The sequence below is a fragment of the Sebastes umbrosus genome, chromosome 15, assembly GCF_015220745.1.
Source record: "Sebastes umbrosus isolate fSebUmb1 chromosome 15, fSebUmb1.pri, whole genome shotgun sequence".
Lineage (NCBI taxonomy): Eukaryota > Metazoa > Chordata > Actinopteri > Perciformes > Sebastidae > Sebastes > Sebastes umbrosus.
In genome coordinates this window covers 8,723,836-8,749,091 of record NC_051283.1, presented here as the reverse complement: position 1 = coordinate 8,749,091, position 25,256 = coordinate 8,723,836, and the positions used below count along the sequence as shown (strand labels likewise).

The following is a 25,256-nucleotide window of genomic DNA, read 5'->3' as shown; positions in this document are numbered from 1 at the left end:
TAACAAACAGGGCTTTTTCCAACACGTCGACATTTTTATGCATGAGCTCAGTTTAAAGCGCATTAGACCTACAACAATAATAACGGCTCTTCTTTATGGGGTATAAACAATGTTGTTATTAAGATAGGGGGCATCAGTCCAGATCCGGATCCAGTTTCTTCAAGACTCCACTCCGGGTTTTCATTCTCTCCCGCCAGCTCGGTAAGATGGCTGTGTGTCTCGCGGAGCCTCGTGCTGGTTTGGGTTGATTTTCTAGCTCGAGCTCTCGTTCTGTAACAGAAGCCCCCCCCCCTCCAACACACACACACACACACATACACACACACAGAGTCACTCACTAGTGTCGGTGAAAACCATTCTCCCTGGCTCTGTATTTATATATCCTTTCCACAAACTTTCCCCTCTCTGTTTTAACTTTAACCGGAGTCGCGGTGGATTTTACCGGATACCGGGTCGGTCCGGTGGCTGGAGGAGGGGCAACACAAGAGGGGGGGAATGAACCGGGACGACGGGTACGTTGTTATATAAATATAACCGTATTTATATATTCAATGGTTATTCGTATAGTCTGTGAGTGAGTCGCCGTGCTGAGAGAGGAGACCGAGAGAGGAGGAGAGAGAGAAGGAGAGAGAGAGGAGAGGGATATTATTATCATGGCCGCTCAGGTCGCCAGCGCCAACACTCTCAACACTAGCCCGCCATCCGAACTCAAAAAGCCGGATCGGGACCCACAGGAGGAGCCGTCGGTACCGGGAGAGAAACAGCATGAAAATAAGGAACCGGGACCTGACGGCGGATCTCCTGGGCAGAAGGAGCTGCAGCAGCAGGACGGGAGCGATGCTGGTACTGGTGGAGGTGGAGGAGCAGGAGGAGGAGGAGGAGGAGGAGGAGGGGATCCGGACATGAAGAACGGCAACGGGAATCTGCCCCGGGTAAATAATAATAACCAGAATGATTCCGGCGGGCCCGAGGGGAATAACCATCCCGGGATGGGACACCACCACCCGGGCCCCTTTCCTCCACCTCCTTACGGCTACAACCAGCACTACAGCCGGGCCCCTTTTCATCAACATGGCGGACAACAAAGCCCTGGCATGGCAGCAGCAGCTGCATCGGGGCCGGGCATGATGGACCCGTACCCGGCTAACTCACACGAACACGGCTACCCGAACCATTACAACAACTACAGCCCTTTCCAGAACAGGACTTCTTATCAGGGCCAAGGCGGATACGGGGCCATGAATAGCCCGCGTAACAACAACCAGCAGCAGCAGCAGCAGCAGCAGCCTCCGGCGGCTGGGGGGCAGCCAGGCAAGCAACAGCCAGCAGGAGGAACCACAGCCATGGCTGCTGCTGCTGCCTCGTACAATAATCAGAGGTATAACATGGGGAACCAACAGCCTACGTCTACGCCAACTTTAAATCAGCTTTTGACATCCCCCAGCTCGGCCAGGAGCTACCCGAACTACCCCCAACAACAAGGAGACTATAACAATCAGGAAGGGCCCAGCAGCAAGTTGCCAGGAGACATGGGCAGCAGCAGTCAGTATGGTGGGGTCCATCCGGGTTGGCAGCAACAAAGGACCCACCATCCGCCTCCCATGAGCCCGGGAAACACTGGACAGCCTCCCAACAGGAATCAGGTAAACTCCACTGACTGCACAGACACACTTTAACTGAGTTAAAGTCCCACAGCAGAGCAGGAGAAGCTCCTGTTAAGAGTTGCATATTGCATTGGACCAGCCATTGTCTATGTAGCAAGAGCTCTAAAATGGCTGCCTGTCTCTCTTCTTTCTCCCAATACCTCCCTCCTTGCAACCAGTGTTTAGACACAGAAACAAGCCTCTTACTCTGTTAAAAACTACTTCCTGAGTTGTGGGGTGTCTTGGTGAGTGTGTGTCCCTCTGCTGGGTACAGGGCAAGAGTTTGACTAAGTAGAGAGAAGAGTTTAGTGAGGAGAAAGTGTGTGTGCAGGGAGGTAGATAAGACGACATGTCTTCGTGGTTGTTGTTGTTGTTTCTGTGAGAAATCAGAGGCTAAATAAGCTCCCTTTTAGGTGCCCACTGGTGCTAGCAAAGTTGGTTGTCAAGGTGATAAACAAGATGCAAATGACAGCCGTTAAGTATCATTTGCATAATCATAAACGACCCTCCTCTGTGGGGTTAGAAAAGTGGAGCTTCTCAGTCCAGTTGCAAAGTGTTTACTCTGATCAAAAGTGTGATTGTGACATCGGTTGATTCATCTCCAGGGTGTTTTCATTCATTGTGTGGCTCGGTTCGGCTCGGCTCGGTTTCCCCCCCCGTCCTCTCAGCTCCATGTGCCGGCTTGTAAACACACACGGCCCCGCTGCTTGGTTTATAGAGTTGGCAAAGTGCAGATTGCCTTTGCTTTGGGATTTGAATTATGGAGGTAAAAATCCTGCTGTCAGAGCCAGGAGACAGTTGGTCTTAGGTTGACATGCGAGCCGAGATCTGATTGGCTCCCCACATCCCTCTGCTCTGCTCTCGGCCATTTATAATTGCATCTAATGGAAAAGGCTGCAGACAAACAGCCTCCCCTCTCTGCACAGTTATGTGTTCTTCCACCACATCAAGATAACATAGTCCCTCTGTGGTTTTTTTTATTAATTTTGAACATTTGTGTGCCCTTAGAATATTTTTGTGTGTATATATATATATATATATATATATATATATATATATATATATATAAATGTCCCATATCAACACCAGAAACCACACTATTAATTCCACTATATTAACTCCTTAGTTGCATCTAAGCATTTTTTGAGAACACATTTTTGCTCACTTCTTCCTCCCACTGCAGTAATTTGCATGATGACTGTACTCATGTGGAGTCCATTGTTATTATTTATTTTGAGTTGAACCTTCAGCTCTCTCTGGTGTTGAATCACATCCCCTATTACTGTCATTTTTTTAGCTGTTGACCTCAGCTCCCTGAAGTTTTTTTTTTTGTTGGGTTGCTGTTGGGTGCACCGTGTGCACGGCTCGTTCAAGTTGGCTGACTCTGGTACAGCAGATAGAGTAGGTGTGGTCATGTAGCCCCGTTGTACAACTGTGTTCTCCACTGTTTCCAGATCAGGAGTTGAGGAGACTTGTCTTGTGGGCCACGTGAGAGGGTTGGACTGGCTGCAGTTGTGTTTACAAGCAGCCAAGGTGTCAGCAGAGTGTCACGGCGCCTTTTTTTCAGCAGGTTACAATCGCCTAATTTGCTTCCACAGGCAGAGAGTGTAACCATGTCAACAGAGCTTACCCACACATCTCTCTCTCTCTCTCTCTCTCTCTCTCTTTCTCTCTCTCTCTCTCTCTCTCTCTCTCTCCAGTGATAACAGCCACATGTGTTGTGTTGTTACTCTAGAATTAACTGTCATATGTGGAGAGTGTAGCGCTACTACCTTTACAGGAAATTACTATTTTTTGTCATCTAGATATGTGAAGGATGATGTAGAGAGCATTGTCACAAATAGGGCATGTGATTCCTTTTGGGAAAGAAATGTGTTTTTTCCATTTCACTTTGACCCAAAAGAAGGAGATTTTATTTACTTCTCTTTATAACATACTATATTTCATATGCATTCTCTCAACTAATTTGGGCATTGCATGTTTTAAGGCTGCCTCCCTGTTAGTCGATTAGTCCACTAATCGGTTGTTTTGCTTTTAGTCGACTGAGATTTCTTTAGTCGATTAGTCGTTTTTTATGCTTTTACATGATCAGTGACTTATTTGCAAGAAACTTGAAATTTTTGAGCACGATATGCATCATGCTACAGGGGTAGCGATTCAATATATTGCAGTACTATAAGCAAGGCGATATATTGCGATATATATTCCTATATTTTCAAAATCTAGTTTAGGAAAACTGTATAGTATGAAGAACACACCAGAAATACAACATTTTAGAGTAGGCAAAAATAACACATTTGTGTTGTCATGAAGTGGGCATGTCTGTTAAGGGGAGACTCGTGGGTACCCATAGAACCCATTTTCACTCACATATCTTGAGGTCAGAGGTCAAGGGACCCATTTGGAAAAACATTTCTTTCCACGCCAATATTTAGCGTAACTTTGGAGCGTTACTTAGCCTCCTTCACAACAAGCTAGCACGCCATGGCATATATATATAAAACTGAGCCCGCTACATCCTCTGAAAGATCGAATAGCGGCCGGGCTCACCGGCGGGCTGTCGGATTTCGAAGAGGTTAATTAAAGATCAATACAGTGTTTTGGAGAATCAATTCAGTATCGCAAAACATAATATCGTGATACTGATGTGTATTGATATTTTATTCCAACCGTAATGTCTCTGGTGCTTTTGTGTGATTCTTTATGGAGAAACTCAGTTTTACAGCTCTGTCGATTAAATGAACTAATTGATAATCAATTTTATTTGTATTGCACATTACATACACAGTTAAACTCGATGTGCTTTACAGTAAAACCGAAGAGTATAGAAGCAAAGAGACGAAACTGTGGTGTTTTTTTTCTTCTTTTTTGGACTGAAAACGCTTATTATATTTAGAATATTTTATTGTTCAACACAGGCCATTTTAGTAGAATATGACAAGAGAATAGAAATGATTTTGTTTTACTTTTGTATGGCACTGTTTAGGCAAACATTTTACTGGCGTCCGGTGGTTGCTTTCAGTCCAAAATAGCAGAAACGTAGCTTTGTTGCTGGGCGCTGATGTCACAATTGACTTTCACTTCTTGGCAATATACTGTACGCTCTTTGGTAAAACATGGAAAGCATGAGATAGAGAAGTTTTGGTAAACTTTGCTTGAGGCATCTACTCATCAAAGATGATCAAACTGTCATGACAAAGGTCATGCTGCTGTATGTGTCGATATATTGGTTTAATCCTGCAAGAAGGTAGATGCACGGTGTTTTGCTACTTTAATTCCAGCAATAAAGAGGTCATCAAGGACAAACTGTTGATCTAGAGAAGTGACGCCACCACATGTTGCTGTAAACTTTACGGCGCAATCTATTCACACATGTTGATTGCCACTCTGCTGCATCACAACAAAACAACCTGCGGGCACTTACAGCTGCACAGTGCATTCATAGATCTTTCTAAATGTTGGTTCCAAATGTTTTAACCCAAATGTCCAGATATTCTCTAGTCTCTTGAAGCAGGATTATCTGTGATTCTTTATACAAAGTTACCAAAAGGGATAAGACATTTCAAGCTGATGAGTCTGTCTTTTTCTGTAGTGTTGCTCACCGCTGTTTAGAGGAAAGTTGGATTTCCCTTTTTCATTTCAGTTTGTCACTTCCTGTGTGCAGAGCAGGGTCCGGACCCAGCTTTAATTTAGGTAAACAGGGTAAGCTGACAGCATCTTAGTTGGTGCAGATGGAGCGCTTTTCTCAGTTGTAGCCCTTTTTGGCCATCAAGACAGGCACATTTTTTACAGTCAAGCTTTAAACGTGTATTTTCATGCTGTGGAGTGGACTTTTTTTTCAGTCAATATGAACCATCATGCACTTCTTTGAGGCCATAGTGAGACGATTGAGACGAACACATGGGTTAAATTCTTATTTATTGACATTGCATATTTAGTGAAAAGCATATTCTATAATGATTTATTTTAAACTTTTCATTTTGAGAAACATTTTTATTTGGGTTGTCAAAGTTAACACAAATTTGTTTTAACGCCACTAATTTCTTTAACTTAACTTGTGATTTTTAAGTTGTAATGGGTTCAGTTTTAAAGCTAGAGTGAAGATGCTGGCATCGTATGAAACTAGAAAACCTAACGAATCAATTGGTTATTATCCATGTCATATTAGCTGTTGGAAATGTTAAATAACACTCCAAACGTATCGAAAATTTTGGCGAGGAAAAACTGGCATGGCCATTTTTAAAAGGGTCCCTGCAGCTGTTGTTGTCTGTTGGGCATGAGTTTTCCTGTTATGATTTGAGCATATTTTTTATGCTAAATGCAGTACTTGTGATTTGTGTTTCTCGACAATATTTGTCTATGTTTTGTGTTGTTAATTGATTTCCAATAATAAATACATATATACATATGTTTGCATAAAAGCAAGCATATTTGTCCACTCCTATGTTGATAACAGTATTAAATACTTGACAAATCTCCCTATTAAGATACATTTTGAACAGATAAAAAATGTGCGATTAATCACGATTAAATATTTTAATCGATTGTGACAGTGTTTCTAAATTGCACATATAGTGTGTTAACTGTCAGCTCTGGATGTGGACCAGCCTCAGTAACATCTCATTGAATAAGTGCATCAGCTTTGTGTAGTTTTAATCTTTATTTCAGTTTTGTTGTGGACAAAACAACATTTTCTTTGTAGTTAAGGTGTCAAATTAGAGTTATGAACTTGGAATAAGCATCTCATTCTTTGCTGTAACATCTAAATGCCTCAGAGAGCAGCACGCAGAGAACGCTGCTGCCACTTTTCTTGGATTTATGGGTACAGTGCTCGCTGCAGGTGACCGATAATGGTAGTGACTGACAGCACTGTATTGCCATTAAAGCACACATATATAAGTTAAGGTGAAAACGGTATTGTGACAGTTTGTAGTAAGCTTTGTGCTCATTTGCTTAAAATCATATCCTCTCAATTTCTTAAGCAAAACACTGATATCCCAACACCTTTTCATGACTAGATTGCCATCCATGCAGCTTTTTCATATGGGGCTAGAAGTGTGCTTTCAGAGCAGCTCTTTGCTGAAGAGGCCCAGGCTCATTCTTATTGTGCAAGTGGAAGAAGAGTGTCTGGGAAGGTAATTGAACATTTTGGTTGTTAAGCACACTTAAAGGTAGCAGAAACTGTATTTTTGCAGCAGGCAAAAAGGGCTGTGTCAAAATCTAATTAGTGTCACTGAATTGGGAAGAATTAGAGATTGGAGCTTTCGCAAGAGTTTTGTGTTGGTGTCAGTGGTGCACGTCAAGAGAACACATTACTTTAAATTAGGGGTGGGAAAAAGAATTGATTCACCTATGTATCGCAATTTTTTTTTTTGATTTTGAAATTGATTTTTTTAATGCCAGAATCTATATATTTACTTCATTTGAGTCTAGACGGAGGTAGAAGGAAGTTACCGCTTTTATTGTTGTAGTCTGAGTAACGTGACGTCATATCCGTTCCGTATCTGTCAACCAAAACAAACCGCAGTCGGCCGCAGTGAGCCAAAACGAAACGAAAAAGTGGAAAACAGCGGAGGGTCTACGTGGATACGACCTCCACCCTCACATGTTAAATCCAAAGTGGTAAACACTACACATCCAGTAAAGTATGGAAACACTTTGGATTTCACACATTGCCCGGATAAGCAGAGCTAGACATCACGGCTAAAGCTGCATGCTAACTCTGTCGTGGACAGGAAACGTTAACGTTATTGTGGTTACGTGCAATCAAGCCAGCCGTCACTCTCATCTCCGTGGTCAAATCAGCCGACTCTACAACTGTAGAGCACCTATATCCTGATGTTTATGTTAAATGCATTCAAACGGCCCGATGGAGCTGACCATGGATGTATAAAGAGAACGGAGCTGACGGGAGAGCTCGAGGCGGACTTGATGAAGTTAGCGGAAGTATACATGTGTGACTACGTCCGGTTTTCAAAATAAGGTGTTAACAAACAGTGCTGTATATACAAAATACATATGTGGAAATAAGATTGATGGGATTATATTCACCAGAAGTATAAAACATTATATGTCCCTTTTTAAATTAAAAATATCACTAATTTGTGAGGGAAATGTTTGGGTTGTTGAAAATTTGAAAAACATTTTTACTGTATTAATTTAGATATTGTCCAAAGTAAAAGTCCCCAGAAGTGTAAGATTCAACTTTTTCCCATGTTCTAGTGTAATAAATCATAATATCGAATCGCAAATCTTCATAGAATCGCAATACTTGTATAATAAATTGGCACCCAATTATCGTGATAGTGTCGAATCGGGAGAGAGGTGTATCGTCCCAGCCCTACTTTATATGGACGTAATCCCCGACATGGTACCTGGAGGACAGGACCTCTCACACAGGTCAAATGGACGGAAAGTCAGTCAGAGAACTTGTTATCGGTTTGACGTTTGACTGCAAAGATTAGAGAGTTTTTCACAGACTATCTTCTGCAGAAGAGCTGTCCATGATTAGTGTTGTTGGCTGTGTTTTAGCAGAGATTATTAAATGCTTCAGCTCTCCATTCATTAACAGCAGCCCGATTGGCCTTTTAATTGGCGGATATATCTCCGGTAATGATTGGATGGGTGATTTTTATGGAGCCATTCACCTGCCTTGGGCCACCTGCTGAAGATGAATTAATGTGTTAATTGAGTGGTGGGCGAGGGCTAATATTATGGGTTTTTTATTATACCTTGCACACAAACAAATACTCTGAAGTGGGTTGTAGTGGGCTTGTTTTGGATACTATAACGCCAGGTGTTTCCCTCCGCCTAGCACACATGGGAGTGAGCCATCAGGGATGCCCCGTCAGCTCTGCAAGGCTGACTCCCCAAATTGAGTTTGAATTAAATCATAATCGAAGACACTTTGGAAATATTTCTTGGAGAAAGTCCCACAGTTGAAAACATAATGAAAAACACCAAACCGAGGGTGTTAAAGTGACTGCTGCTAATAGACGCACAGCTCCACTGCTGCTGATGTACAAGGGAAGCCCCGCCGCAAATTGGAAAGTAGCAAACAAATAATAAACAGTTTCATGACGGCTTCACTGTGTCAAAAACTCTCACAAGTAATGAAGATGGAATATATTTAATATTTAACGGAGCAAACATCTTGCCTGTCTCTGCATTGTTATTGAAAAGTCAAACTAATTAAAGTATGCTCTTATTTAGCACACTAGAGCCGTGCTAAGTGTGTCATTTGTTTGAGGATGTACTGGAAATCGTATTTGAGATCTTACAGGAAATAGAGTATACTAGAAGCCAAGTCCTTCACACTAAGATAGGATTTAAAAAATCATTACATTTGTAGAAGAAAAAGTTTTTCCAATATCAACAGAAATTGCCAACAAGGGGCTGCAAACAGTGATTATTTTCATGATCGATTAATCTGCTGATTATTTTCACAATTAATTGATGAGTCATTTGGTCTATAAATGCCCGAAAGCACTGAATAAAATCACACTTTCTCGCAATCACAATTTCCTAAAAACACCAGCGTGAAGTATTTAAAAATGTCTTGTGTTGTCCAAACAACAGATATTTACTTTACTATTACACACGCTGAATAAAAGAAGATAATTACCACATTTGAGAAGCTGAAACTAAAGAATTTTTGGTATTTTTTGCTTGAAAAATAACTTCAAATGTTTTTCTGTCGGTTGACAAATCAATTAACCAAGTAATCATTTCAGCACTGATTGTTTTAGCTTCTCAAATATGTAGATGTTATGCTTTTCCTTGTCACATATGATCATAATATCTTCAGGTTGTGACCTTGTGATCAGACAAAATAAGACATTTAAGATGTCACCTTTGAGTGTGAGAACTTGTAATGAGAGTTGCAATGATTAGTCGATCTGCAGAAAATCAATCTGGATTTTGGATAATAGATTTATTGTTTAATTAATTTTTGAGTCATTGTTGAAGCAAACATGCCAAATATTTTCTAGTTGCATCTTATCCAATGTGAGGAAATAATTGCTGGTTGCATCTCTGTCTATATTTATAAATAACACAATAATAACGCGTTAATGCAAATTCATTTTAACGGGGTCCCTTGACCTCTGACCTCCAGATATGTGAATGAAAACGGGTCCTATGGGTGCCCACGAGTCTCCCCTTTACAGACATGCCCATTTTATGATAATCACATGCAGTTTGGGGCAAGTCATAGTCAAGTCAGCACACTGACACACTGACAGCTGTTGTTGCCTTTTGGGCTCAAGTTTGACATGTTATGATTGGAGCATATTTTTTATGCTAATTGCAGTCCCTGTGAGGGTTTCTGGACAATATTTGTCATTGTTTTGTGTTGTTAATTGTTTTACAAGAATAAATATATACATGTTTGCATAAAGCAGCATATTTGCCCACTCCCATGTTGATAAGAGTATTAAATACTTGACAAATCTCCTTTTAATACATTTTGGACTGATAGAAATGTATATAATTAGATTAATTTGTGATTAATCGTGATTAATATCGGCAATCATACGATTAATTAAATATGTTCATTGATTGACAGCCCTGTTCATAAATAATCCTTCTTTTTAACTATAATTTTATGATGGATAAGGCTTGAGTTACTCGACAGTACACCAAGTATCAACCTGTATACAAAGTGATATACTGTTTGTTGATAGCTGGCTGTACGCTCTCTGACTTGCCCCTATTCAGTAAACACAACACAAGTTTCTAAGAAAACATAGAGAACAACCTGCAGCTACTGTTGTTGAGACTGTTGTTCTGTGGGGGTTGGTGGCAGCGTGGAGAAGAGGAAGCCCGAGCATTCAAAAAGGAAGTTCACTCTCGGCTCTTTAGTCTGCACTGCTGAGTAATGATTCTCCACAGGCCACATGGACAGCATGCTGCCTCCCGGCAACTTTGTGTGTGTGTGAGACTGGATTGTGTGTGTGTGTGTGAGGGAGAAACGGTGTCAGTGATACCCAGGGGAGGGGGGTTGGGTGTTTTGTGAATGATCTTCGTCTGCCCCTGACAGCTGTGTGTATTTGTGTATGAAGTGCGGCAGTTACTTGGTGGTCATTGAGTGTGTGTGTGTGTGTGTGTGTGTGTGTGTGTGTGTGTGTGTGTGTGTGTGTGTGTGTGTGTGTGTGTGTGTGTGTGTGTGTGTGTGTGTGTGTGTGTGTGTGTGTGTGTGTGTGTGTGTGTGTGTGTGTGTGTGTGTGTGTGTGTGTGTGTGTGTGTGTGTGTGTGTGTGTGTGTGTGTGTGCGCGCGCGCGCGCGCGCGCGCATGCGTGCGTGCGCCGCTGCCTCAGGAGCCTCTCTGACCTGCTCTTACTCCACGTGTCACCAGCCATCCGTCTTTCTGTGGTAACATCGCCCCTTTTCATCCCGCTGACAGACACTGACTATGTTTACATGTACACAATAGTGCGTTTTTTGTGCCCTTTTCCCAAAAAAGACAATATTCCTATTAAGCTGTTTACACGTCTAATGAAAATGAATATTCCACTAATATTCCTGTTTACACGCTGCCGTGCATACTCCGATTAATGTAACCGGTCCGAACACAGCCTCACTCTTCAACCACCTTCTTGAAAAGGTCGGCGTTACGATATTTGCGCATATCCAAAAACCTGTTGATATCCAAGTCTTTCATAATGTTTAAAAGTAGGTGTGTTTCTCCTTCTAACCAGAAATGTCTTCTTCTGGGCATGCATCCCTGCAAACTATTGGTTAGTTGGTTTGTGCACAACGCACAGAGCTGGACGTCAACAGGCAAGAGGCCTTGCGTTGCAAACTGCCGTAAAAACCCCAAATTGAGATGCATATTCTGAATGCGCTACATACGTGTCCAAAGAATGCTCCTAAAACCGGAATAATATCGGTATATCCCACATCTCTCCATTCCGAATAAGGCCTAATTCAGAATATCCAAATTGGGCGGCCTCTTACCTGTTTACGGTCATAAGTTGCATAAGTTGTATGCATTGGAGTCTGTTCTCATGCTTAGCTTTTAAAAAGAATAGCTTGAAGAATTTTGCAGAACTTGCAGAACAGTGATACCAGGTACACGACCACGGGAGCAACATGACTGCAGTTGGAAAAGGAGTGAAATTTAAGTTATTTAAAGGGCGTAGCCATAGGACGTCCTTCATGGGGAAGTTTTACGTTAATCGGCGTATGCACTGCTGCAACTAATGATTAATTAAATCTGTTGATTATTTTCTGTTGACATTTTTGTAGGGCTGCAATTAACGATTATTTTCATTGTCGATTAATCTGTCGATTGTTTTCTCGATTAACTGATTACTTGTGTGGTCTATAAAATGTCATAAAATGGTGAAAAATGTTCATCAGTGTTTCCCAAAGCCCAAGATGACGTCCTCAGATGTCTTGTTTTGTCCGCAACTTTGGACTAGTTTTTTCTTAAAGAATACTTAAACCAATTAATCGATTATCAAAATTGTTTGCGATTCATTTAATAGTTGACTAATCAGTTAATCGTTGCAGCTCTAGTGTAGACGGGAATATTAGTTGTCATTAGCCATGTAAACAGCTTAGTATGAATATTTTCTATATATTTTGTGCATGTAAACGTAGCCAGTGTTGCATTTTCCAACTCAGTCTTTTTCTAGAGTTAACTGTTGTTTTATAGCATCATCCATACGACCCTTTAATTATTTCTATGAATTTTTGATACAGAGCACATCAGAAGAAAATGACTGAACAACAGAACAACAACCAGGCCGCCATGCATGCGCTTATATATTTGACTGAACGCCTCCAGGTTTATTGACTTCCACAAACTATAGCAAGTGACTGTATCCAGCCAATATTAGGCGATACTGTTGACATCTTTGGTTTCGTTAATTTACAGTGAATATTATGAATCTGAATAATTGTATGCCCAGTGTTGCACATTGGAAATCCACCGAGGAAAAACAAGTTCCTCCACGGACAAATGTCAAAGTTGGGCTATTGCATCAGGGCACACTGGAATGTAAAGGTAATTCATTTCTTTTGACATTTACCTTCTAAAATGCTCCAGATTAGCATAGTAATATCCTTCTCCGAGCCTGTGTGAGACTACAGACTTCATTTACATGACGTATGGTGTGTGTGTGTGTGTGTATGTGTGTGTGTGTTTTATGGAATAAAGTGGTTAACCTTTAAATTGGTGCAGTTGTTGATACTAGAAGGTAGAGAATGATGCTTCCTCCCAGCTTGCATACGGCTCTCACCTTTGGCCATGGGCTCATATATAAAGTGGAAAAGAGGAACAGTTGCTTTTCTCTCTTTACGCCTTTTGTGGAACTCAATCATGACGTGTGTTGTTGTGGATTGTGCCCTCTAGTCACGGCCTTGCTTTCTGTTTTGCCTAATGTTTTTTAAGGCTAATAAAACCAAAGCTGTGGAGTGCATTTAGGGCAAGCAGGAGCTGGTAAAAAGTCTGTGCAGACTGAAGTCATCTCAGCAAAGCAATGATGGATCAATACCCAAATCTTGAATCCAGTGCACGCCTCATGTGCTAGATGTTTATACCAGCAGAATAGGAAGGCAGTAACTAGTGCTGAAATGGTCGTTGATAAACAGTAAATAAATGCATAACAATGTTGAGAATTGTTAAAGTTTTGTGATCCAAAAATGCAACATATTTGCTCGTTCAAGATCCCTTAATGTGAGGATTTGGTGCATTGACTAGTTTTATATTATTGTAAATTGAATCAGAGCTGAAACGATTAGTCAATTAGTCGATTGACAGAGAAGTAATTGGCAACTATTTTGTTAATTGCTCATTTGTTTTAGTCATTATTGCTTGATTTATGTTGCTTACTTTACGTTTGCTTTTGTATTTTGTGTTTTTTTGTTTACTTTTGTTGATTGTATGACTTTTGTATTTGCTTTCTAATGCTTATTGAGCTGAGATTCCTTCTATAAGCCCCTTCGGGATTTTTACTCTCACCTGCACAACTTCCTTTCTTTTGTTGTTGTATTTTGCTTCTTTGTTTTATTGTGCGAACAAATAAATCTAAAAATCTAATTATTTCAACAAAAATGACAAATTCACTGGTTCTACTTTTTTCCTTCTTTTTTGACTGTTTTATAACACTTTATGGACTGATCTATGAATTGAGAAAATAATTTGACAGATTTGACAGAAAATGAATTAAAATTAATCTATTTGGTAATTTTTTCCTAACTGACGACCCAGAGATACCACAAAATACCAACGTCGTTATACTATTGGCACACAAGCCTTGTTAGAATTGGGAACCAAACGTCAGATATCTTCCACAGAGATAAACAAAACATTAATTTTGGACCCGCCAAAATGTTTTAAATGATTAAAGGTGCTATTGATAACATAGCATTCTCCCTCCGTCGTTCCATTGCATTTACTTCACAACAAGTCATTGCCGGGTACTTAACGTCAACCTCAGCCATATCTTCCACAGATATAAGCAAAACATAAATTTTGGACCCGCCAAAAAACTTTTTTTTTAATTTCAATTTTCATAATAATTTGTTTCAGGAAAAGCCATACTTTTATTTGGCAACCTCTGTAGATGTTTTTTTGTTTTTTTAAAATATTCGTCTACAAACAAATGTTATCAATAAGACCTTTTAAAAAAATCTGGTTTGACAATGATGGTTTGTAATGATTAGTTGCAGCCCTAACAATAACTTCACATAGTATTCTACAACACAAGACTATAAGAAGAGCTCTTCTGACTCATTTTCAATGCTGGAGTCTGACTTGGACTCTAAAATGTACAGTCCAAAATTGGCTCTTTAAAGAAGTATACATGCCAGTGCTTATTTTTAACTAGCCTAAATAACAAATGTACATTTTTCATAGAATTAGGCCAATGTTTACATAAGTTTAAATGCCTCCTTTCTGTACAGCAGTGTACCAGGCGGCCAGTTGTTTGATATGAAGCCATTGTTTTGTTTTGATTTGGTCGGCTCATGGTTTAAAAAAAAAAAAAAAAAGGAGCAGCCAGTGGTCAGCAGGGACAAAGTTACACAGACAAAAGCGACAGCAAAAAAGCTATTTAGTGCCATTGTTTCTGGCTTGTGTGGCAGGTGATTTGTGCACCAAAGACACATTTGAGCAGTATTTTGCTGCCTGGTTGATGCTAACTTTGGACTCTTGTTGTGATACTTGAAAGTGTGGGCTGTAGAAAAAAGCAGTAACTGTTTTTGGCATGCTCCTCTCTAGACCTAAAGATTTGCATGGCCGTGCCTGAAAGAGAGAGTGCAAATTAACAATCCCAACGGTCTCTCCAGTCCACTTCAGTCTGTCGCTCATTTGGTTTAAAGCAAGGCCTGAAACATGCTGGTAAACACATGCACCTCCATGCTGTAGTTGGAATTAAGTGGACAAACTCAATATTTCATTTAAATTACTAGTCTGTGGTTCAGATTATGACCGAGCATGTTTTCCTCTGGCCGTGTGTGTATATGTGTGTGTGTGTGTGTGTGTGTCTGACGTCGGTGTCAGAGTTGTGACTCCAACCATGAGGCAGGCAGTGACCCAGCCAGGTCCTTAAGTGCCTCCGCCTCATTCAGTAGCCAGGGTATTTTTGGCATAGTAGTGAGTGACACACTTATCGTAATGGGTCGTCCAGGGTGCCAATGGTCAGCCTGAATAAGCATCCTTCTCGGCAGCGCGAGCCGAGCCTCGGCAACGTGATGTAACCGATCACTGTCTTGCCTCCAATGCCGGACGGAGGAGTCGCTGCCCGCCAACACATCAAGTGGCTTATCTCTGACTCGGAGTGGACGCCGCTTTTTCTTCCCCTGGTGAAGTGCTCATGTAACCTGAGCGCCGCTGGCATTCTTGCACCGGACTCACATTGTGGCCTTAAATAAGCTGTTTATTGTGGGATGTCAGTCGACCGTAACTGTAAACACTCTTCGCAAAGGTGATGCATTTTAACAACGATCTGTTTAAGCATTACGGCGTAACTGGATATTTAGATCCACTTCAAAATGTTTAATAGGTTTTATAGTTGATGAAATGATTTGTATATAACTTACAATGAAGAGGAAGTCATTCATAGGGCTGGGTGTCGTTTGAAATGTTACAGTATTACACATGAGTTTTGGTGCTGGTACTGAAACAATGCTTTTTTGATACATTATTTGAGAAATCTAAACTTTTTTTTCACAAAACCTTTCTTTTCATTAGATAACAAAGTAAACCTTAAATGTTGTCTAAACAAAGAACTTTTCCGTCTATAAGTCTGGAACAATCTTATAAACAAACCATAGTTATTCTACAAAATGGTTATGATTATTTGTTGCTAGATTTTAAACGTTTATCACCTTCTTAACCAACAGTTTTGAAGATGAAACTTTCCTCTCTGGAGGTGCCGTATACATCACTCAGAGTTTACCGTTATTCCACTGTTTAAATATGAACACCTGGTTTGTTTTCTACCATTTCTCACTATAATGTGCCTCACCATACTACCCTCTGGCCCTGCTCTCAGCCCTGTCTGAACTTCCCCGTCCAAACACCCCTCGCCTCGTCTCACTCCCGGGGATCAGCCACTGTCACCTGGAAATATAAGTTTGGCCTGACAGGTTGACAGGCGGCAGTCAGGGCGGATGTTCACTCTCTTGTACGTCCAACCTGAACATCACACTGACAGGCCAGGCAGCAGCAGGCAGCCCTCCTCTTTTTAAAATTTTTTTTTTTATCAGGCAATAACTGGACGCTCTCAGCTGGCTGCTCTGATGTACCCAACGGGAGATTTATTTCACAGAGCACACTGGGCCTGTCAGTTCAGTGCTGGGAACCAGTTAACACATTGCAGCTATGTTGCTCATGTGCTAATCACCACTGTCAAATAAGTACTAATCAATTGAGTTCCTTCTTAAGGAAGGAATGTTTCTGAGGTTTTATGGTATTGAATAATCCCTTCATCTTTTAATGGCATGTAACTGCACGTCCATTCAGAAATTAATGTACAAATGTGAACAAAATTCTTTTATTTTCATGTTGAATTCTTGAGTAGCAAAATATGTTATAAAATTTTCTGCAACCTGTAGATAATGGGATGCACTGATCGGATATCGGGCAGATACTGACTCAAATAGCTGGATCGGGTACCGTTGACAATTCAGTTGTGTGTTTACGTCTGATTACACGTGCCCGTACTACGTCATGCGTCAGCATCACGCCAGTAGAGCGCACAGCTGAGGGAGCAACAAACATCTCAGCTGTTAGGACGTATTTCACGCTCGCTACGCCAACAAGTTCTTCGGTTATTTACAACATCTGCAAAGCCAATGTTTCGAGGGATAGCTGGAGCAAACCAACTTAATCAAGCACCATTTTTTGTTGTTTTTTTTTATTGGTGAAATAACGTGACAAAATATAATACAAAGTGACATAGAAGACAGATGGATGTAATTAATTGTAATTCCTGTTAATTTTGAAGATTTTTACCAATTTGCTGGTGCATGATTTATTATTTTAATGATAATTAACAATCCAGTAAATTTATATCTGTGTTTATTTGTTATATTTTGTTTTACAAAGTTAGGAAAACAATGTTTAAGTCCAGCCTGATGTTGCCTTACACATATCGGATCAGTAGTCAGGACTTTACTTTTAAGTTAAAGGGATAGTCTAGCGATTTAGCATCGGACCTCCATAAACGGTCAAATTCAAAGCAGCGACATTGGACCCCTGGTGTTGGTCAAATTTCTACATGGTGTGAGCATGAATGTTCATTCTTCACCTGGGAAACTGTTTGGCAAAAATCTTAACTCTAGGTCCACTTATTAATGTGTTTTTTAGAACTTTCAACCATATCTCAGTCTTCCTTGTTAATTGAGTTAAACGTTGGCGTCTGTGTCGCTCTACCGTTTATTTCTGCCCGTATGATTGCTGGAATGACATAGAAGTTTTTTAAAAAATGTTTTTTTTTTTTATTCCTCTGCTATGAAACTAAATTCAGACAGATCTAGGAACATGTCTAATATATGTGCCAACCGCCATTTGGCATCTTGTCTTTGGGAATAAGGTGCTCAGAGATGCCGCAGCAGTGTTTTCCACCCTTAAGTCACGCAGATGCAGAGTTTTTAACTCTCGTCTTGTTGTTGTTTCTGTTCTTATTAACCTCAGATAGCCTCGGTTTTTCCCTCGTCTCTCAGAGAATTTTGTCATCCAAGAAGTGTGTGAGTTGCCTTCTTCCTCTCCTCCCTGAACATCTTTTGAATTCCTTGGAACAGCTGGGCGAACATCTGGGTGAGTAGGGTGCTGCTGCCTCTGCTCGGTGTGGGTGATAGCACCAGCAGGCAGGCGCAGGCTGCCACCCCCCTCCACCCGGCCCCAGATCCTCCTCGGTTTTATCCAGAGTCATGCAGCGGTCAGCTCAGAGTTGGAACTTCTCAAGTTGATTCAGTGGGAAGGCAGACTAATTGCTTAATTGAGAACATGTCCTTTTTGTTTGTTTTTCCAACTTAGTTTCTTGGCGTCTTGTATACTCTAGCTTTCAGGTACAGATCTTTCCCCGGCTACACCAGTTGGCTACTTACAGCTGGATCTTAAAAGCTCATTTTATCAAGTAGTGTAGATTGTTTTAAAGCTTTGAACAGTAAGAGAGAGTAAAAGCTGTGTGTGTTGTAGTGTGGTTATTATTTATGAAAAAGGGGAAATACTCACTCAATGTGCTACTCCTATGATATGAATTGTTCGAGTAAATGTTTAATAAAGTTGCAGTGTGGTCTGGTGTTAGTTATGTAGAAGTTGGTTAAGAAGGCCAGTCTGTGCTGAAGTGTAACATTCAAGGGTGGCAGTCGATACCTTTTGCTGGTTATAGTTTTAAAAAATAATTCCATACTAGTGCTGCTATGTTACCTGAGTTCTGGTATGAAATCAATACTTTTTTGATACTTCACTTTGAGGAATATAAATGTTTTTGTACCTTTTTTCAAAAAAGCCAAAGTTCTCAAATGTTAAATGTTGGCTAAACACTGAAATGATCAATTTGATTTAAAAATTCTGTTCCACCCAAACAACTGTGCAAGAACTTTGCCTAATAATATACAGTCCACAATTGGCAACATGTTGGTTGAAATCAGGAACTATCTGATCTAGAGCTGCAACGATTAGTCGACTTATCGATTAGTTGATTGACAAAAAAATTATCGGCAACTATTTTGATAATCGATTAATCGTTAAAGTAATTTTTTCGAAAATGCTCTCAAATATGGAGATTTCTTGCTGTTCTCTGTTTTATATCATATAAAAGTGAATGTCTTTGGGGTTTGGACTTCCAAAACAAGACATTTAAAGACATCAACTCGGACTTTGAAGACTCGGGGATGGACATTTTTTCACTATTTTCTGACATTTTATAAACCAAATGATAAATCTAGAAAATAATCGTCAGATTAATAGATAATGGAAATAATCGAATCTGATCAAAGAATACGTAGAGAACAGTACTAGAGCAGTTGACAACATAAAATTACAAAAAATTTAAAAAAATTTCACACGTTTGACAGTTCCAGCTCCTCAATTGTGAGAATTTAAATAAGCTTTTTCTTGTCTTAAATTATTGTGAACTGAATATTTTCAGGTTTTTGGACTGTTGACAAATAATTAGTATGTCTTGCTCTAAAATGTTAAAATATCACCAGACATTGAGGGTTAATATCAGCCCTAGTGCTTGCTATCTCTGAAGACTATCTACCGCTACATCAGTTTAAAGTTAGTTTTGATTTGGACCTTGGTTTGTTCACCTTTCTCCATTCTATAGCTATTGCTCTCTTAGCTTGTAAGAGACACAAGTCTATTAGTGCACGGTGACTCTTCTTAGTGATAAAATCACCTGGATAAATACCCAGGATGCACAACATTGGTCAACAAGTGATTTTCAGTTTGTCTACTTTTAAGTCTTGCGATGTGTTGTCAGCATGACCCCCTCCTCGTACAGCTGGGGAAATGTGAGCGGAGAAAGTGTTTGAGGAACGCTGTCGCTTGACTTGGAGCAAAGTACTTAACTTCTGCAGTGGAAGTGTTCGGGTCTTAACCAGTGAAAGACTGGTCACACTGGGCAGTTCCCACTGTGATTGTAGATAATAAAGTGCCCAGATTCACTTGCTCTTAGGACACAAATCTCCCCCCCTGAAGTTGACATTGGTGGTTTAAGGGTAGGATATCCTGTCCCTCCTTTTGATATGTGATGTGTGTGACTCCGCCACCATATGAGGGCGGCCTTAACCGGCGTGTGTTAGCGCCGGCGTGTTGCGTGTCGAAGGGCTTTAACGCAGAACAATGGTGTGTGCGCCGAGCCGAGGCCATGTGGCCGTGTGGCGGATTAAATTAGCAGCAGTTGTTTATCGTCTGTCCCCCCCCCCCCCCCCCCTCCCTGGTCCATCTGCTCCGCTCGGCCCCGTAGACTCCAGCTCTGCTCTCAGGCACCGCTCCAGACCCTCCCACCCCCACCCCCACCCCTATCCCACCCTCCCCAACCCCTTACAAATCCCTATCCCCATGTCACACACAGTTCTGAATAGTTGCAATATCCACCAGCAGCCCAGTCATGACACAATATACTCAGTGCAACCTCTTCTGCCAAGAGTGCTCTGGCTTTCCTCTATGCAGATTAGCCATGTGCTAATTGTGGTTATTTATTTATTTTTTTATGGGGAGAGAGAGAGAGAGAGAGAGAGAGAGAGAGAAAGAAAAAAAGGGAGGGGAAGAGTCTTCTCCAGAAATTGATTAGATGACTCAGCAGAAAAAAAGAGACAGTGCAGTGAGTTGCCAGCCAGCGTGCATATCTGAGTCTTTGTTTGCTGCATGTGGAAAGTTTGTCGTAAATCTGTTTAAGCTGCGTCGAGTAGGGAGCGACGACGCGTCGGGAATATTTTGGCCTTTTTTAGTAAAAATCCGATTTTAGCAAAAGGAAAAGTTTTCCCCTGAATTGATTCTCGTGTTAAAAGCTGTTGTTGATGAGTGTGTTCATAGTGCTATCCTTGGTCTAAATGAGAGTTTTAGATCATCTATGTCTGAAATTAGGGCTGAGCAATGTGACATGATAATATTTTTAATCTTAATTTGCCACGAGTTACCATCATTTTGCTGAAGATTAATTATACACACATCACGTAGGTGCAAGGCTAACAGAGCAGCATCAGTAAAGAAAAAGTTAACGCCCGCACACTCCTCCATGCCACAATATTTTAACTGACTATGTTTCAGTTCTGCTCAGATCATCGTCAGGTGAAAATGTTATGAACATTTTCTAACCCGGATGAATTTTCTATCTCATATCTATCAAAACACACCGTTAACCTTTTGGAACGAAAATTATCGGAGACGGTTTGAGAAACTAAACGAGTGGGTTCATGCAAATGTTTTTGTCACGTGCCCTTTGATCTGTGTTTGTCAGGGACTCTCCCTACACATCATAACTGCAGGCTTTTTTTAAGCACATGCATTTTTATAATGATAGACAAAACAAATCATATTCATATTCTGGAAATATTTATATTTTTATTTAGGGCTGACGAACAGATAATACTGCAATTTTTTTAATTTTTTCTAATATACATTGAACAAAAAGGGTCGCTTTTTGATTTACGTAGGTTTTATTTGGAAGAAAAGAAAGAAATAAGAGTACGTGTTTGTTCCATAGAAGTTACACAGTGTCGCTTTAATGTGTTGCTCTGGGAATGATTTATAGCTGCAACCAAATAATCGATAAGTTGTCAACTATTAAATTAATTATTAATTACTTGATAATCGATTAATCATTTTGAGTATAATTTAAGAAAAAAAAAAGTCTAAATTCTCTGATTCCAGTTTCTTAAATCTGAATATTTTCTGTTTTCTTTACTCCTCTGTGACAGTAAACTGAATATGTTTGAGTTGTGGACCAAACAAGACATTTGCTAACGTCATCTTGGGCTTTGGGAAATTAATTTTCAACAATTTCTGACATTTTAGAGACCAGACAACTAATCGATTAATGGAGAAAATAATCATCAGATTAATTGACAATGAAAATAATCTTTAGTTGCAGCCCTAGAATGATTGTAACTACCAGTAACTACTAAGTTATTAATAGGCTGAATTGCTCGTTTTATTAATCAGACAGACGTTCTCCAACTTAAGTCATGAAAATCTAACTTTGCTAGTGTTTGTCAACTGTTAAGAAGTAAAATAGTTAACATAATGTACCAGGGTGGGCCTACATTGGCATAACACATTGCATGTTTTGAACTGTGACTACATACATGATGCTGACATGATTTATTGTTCTGGTTGAAGAATGAGTGAAAGGATGAGTTATAAGAAAATAATTTGACATCTACCATAAGATAGAAAACCTTTACTTGTAATTCAAGTGTTGCTGCTGGCAGCAAGTTGCAGTTGGCAGGTCATGGTGCCAGACCTTGATTGTAGTCATTTGTGTTTCAAAGCACAAGGACTCAGTAGTGTTTCATGCCTTATCATCTTTCCACTGTGTCCATCTTGCCCTAACCACCTCCATCCAGCCCCTGACATTTTCCTCTGATACATCAGAAACAAACCGCCTTCTGTGCTAGACTCTGAAAAATTAACAACCGCACTGATTTCCAAAGCAACAAATAACAACTTTGACTTAATGAATCTTTATATTTAAAGCTACTATGAGGAACTTTCATTTTGTGTTGATTTTGGCGGCCCCTGTGGACAAAAGCGGTAGTGTTTCTGAACACCAGCGTCCCTTTAGAAAACCTGTCATTTTACCGCAGCGAGGACTGACAGTCTGCCCCGTGCAGTCCTGGTTCTGGTTCTCCAGTGCCTGCCTTCCCTCAGTGGGCCCAGCGATACAGCCTGGGCCTCCAGCAGCGTGGTATCGGTGTTGGCTCCTAGCGGTGACCAGCGGAGTAGCGAGGCGAAGCGCTGCTCCTGGCCGAAGGAGGAGCTGCTGCTGCTGCCGGGCTTCGACTACAAGTCGAAGGCAGTAGCGAAGCCGGATCTGGGTCTGGCGCGGCGGGCTGGTCGCTGTCGGAGGCACCCGCTGGAGTCTGAGCTGAAGGAGTTTCTGGTGAACCAGCATGACTTTGTCTGATTTCGCCAGAATCGGACCCGGTGGCACCGATGACAAGCAATAAGAATAACTGTGTAAGGGATAATGTACAGATAGCTGGTCATTGTTGTGAAATAAACCCTGTTGGGGTTCCACATCGCCCTTAACGGGTTTATTTCACAACAATGACCCGCTAGCTCTACATTATCCCGACACGAAAACGGTCCGCCAGAGTCGGACATCAGAACTATCCATAGCAACAGTCTGTTATACATAGCCATGGTCTGTTTTAAAGAAATAACAGACCGTAGAACGCCATGATTGACCAATGAGAATCGAAAAAAGCCGAGTAATAAATCTCAATTGCCAATCTTCTCGCTGATGGTGTCATTTGCTTTATGTAGGTCATATAGAGGCATCAGTATTAGAGTGAAACTGTTTCATAACCAGTTAAAAGTTCCTCCGTAGTAACTTTAAAGGAATACTGCTTTTATCATAGTTGTATTGGTTATGATTAAACTCTTAAGCTCAGACTCGTGGAACGTGGGAAAATACATTCAGATGCTCAAGGTCTTCACTCAGCAGCACCAGCGCTCCAGCCTTGGCGTCGCACTTCTAAAGAGCCACTCGTTCTACAACTAAGAGAAAGAGGAACAGAGCCTTCTATAGCAGACCCTGACCTCAACACACAATGTGCTGTAGACACTCACACACACACACTCGTACTCACAAACCGTCTCAGCCAAAGCTCCCTGGGATCTTGAAGGATGTGTAATGGTGTGTCAGATGTGAACAACTTAAGCAATGGGAGGAAAATGCTGGTAAACAGATCAATGAAGGCCTGAGCAGTAGTCCTGCCACAGCTATATCCCAGCCTGCAGCACACAGATGTGTTAACATGAACGAACGAGGTCGGGGAGTAAAAAACAAGACCACTCGAGCAGGTTTAACGTCCTGGATTCCCAGTAGTTATACTGGGCTGCAGACCATATAGCCATTGGGAAATGTTACGGATGCTGTATGATCATTATTTTATTTATTTATTGGCAAATTGTTGCTGCTCTATATGAAAATATTAGGGCTGTCAAAGTTAACGCAATAAGACGTTAACGCAACTTGCGTTTTTTAGGTTGTAGCAGGCTCAGTTTTAAAGCTATGGTGAAGATACTGGTATCATATGAAACTAGTAAAGCTAAGGAATCCATTGATACCTACATGTCATACTAGCTTGTAGAAAAGGAGGCTAAATAACGCTCCAAACTTACGCTAAATTTTGGCGAGGAAAACTTGTCATAGCCATTTTCAAAGGGGTCCCTTGACCTCTGACCTCAAGATATGTGAATGAAAATGGGTTCTATGGGTACCCACGAGTCTCCCCTTTACAGACATGCCCACTTTATGATAATCACATGCAGTTTGGCGGCAAGTCATAGTCAAGTCAGCACACTGACACACTGACAGCTGTTGTTGCCTGTTGGGCTGCAGTTTACCACGTTATGATTTGAGCATATTTTTTTATGCTAAATGCAGTACCTGTGAGGGTTTCTGGACAATATTTGTAATTTTTTTGTGTTGTTAATTGATTTCCAATAATAAATAAATACCTACATTTGCATAAAGCAGCATATTTGTCCACTCCCATGTTGATAAGAGTATTAAATACTTGCCAACTCTCCCTTTAAGGTACATTTTGAACAAATGAAAAATGTGCGATTCATTTGCGATTAATCGCAATTAACTATGGACAATCATGCTTACAAAATATGTTTTCATAAACTGGAACTATCCTTCACGGATCTGTTAACCCATGAAAAGGAGTGTTATTATTTTGAATAGTAGTGTCTAAATTCAGTTTTTCCCCCACCTAATCACCTGATCAAATGACCACAATCTCCATCTGTAGAGTGGTTGTGAAGTGAGACATGAGAAGAGACGAGTAGTTTGTTTTGGGAACGTCAGCACTGATTCTCCATGTGGCTCGGGGAGCTGGAAACCCTGATTGTAGTCGAGCTGTACTTTCCAAGTCTCTCCCCGCTGGGCCGAGGCCTGAGCTGTCAGGCTCCTTAATGGAAAAGCGAGGTGCGCACAGGCCGGTGTAGAAATATTCTCACCGCCGGCGAAATATCGACCGAAATTGGCGAGGAAAAAGGTTGATTGTTTTATGGGCCCGGTCATCGCTGGGAGATTTTGTCTAAATGAGAAATAGATTTTACCTTTAGTGTTGCTGTTCTGTAGTTTGTTAGCATGCGAGTCATTTTTCATGTGGATTGGAGGACGTTAGCAGGCGATTCAGGCCTCAATGGCACACTTTACGGATGACACAGGAGGCTCCGTCTAACTGCTTAAGCAGCTCATTAGGAAAGAGCTATAGCGCGTCTCTATCCAGTGAGAGAAGCTGCTCCAGCTTTTGTTTGTGGGAATGTGAATATATTTTGTTGTTTGCCACAATTAGACAATTACACCTGGTTAAAATGGATTGAAATCCAGCAGTGTCTGCTTCACCAGTCATCTTTGAAGCCCTGACTTCAACCCGTGTTGGAGGGTTTTCGGCCGATTCAGCACACCG

At 40.9% G+C, this 25,256-nt stretch overlaps 1 protein-coding gene across 3 annotated transcripts in view; it reads left to right on the top strand.

Moving 5' to 3' along the window:
• Positions 1 to 207: 207 nt before the first annotated feature.
• The window catches only part of arid1ab (AT rich interactive domain 1Ab (SWI-like)), a 68,033-nt gene continuing 42,984 nt past the window's right edge, over positions 208 to 25,256 (top strand). For all 3 annotated transcript variants that reach the window (XM_037794030.1, XM_037794031.1, XM_037794032.1), the window contains exon 1: positions 208 to 1,643. In XM_037794030.1, the coding sequence (XP_037649958.1) occupies positions 654 to 1,643 (990 nt within the window). In that variant the 5' untranslated portion in view covers positions 208 to 653. The remainder of the gene's footprint in view (positions 1,644 to 25,256) is intronic.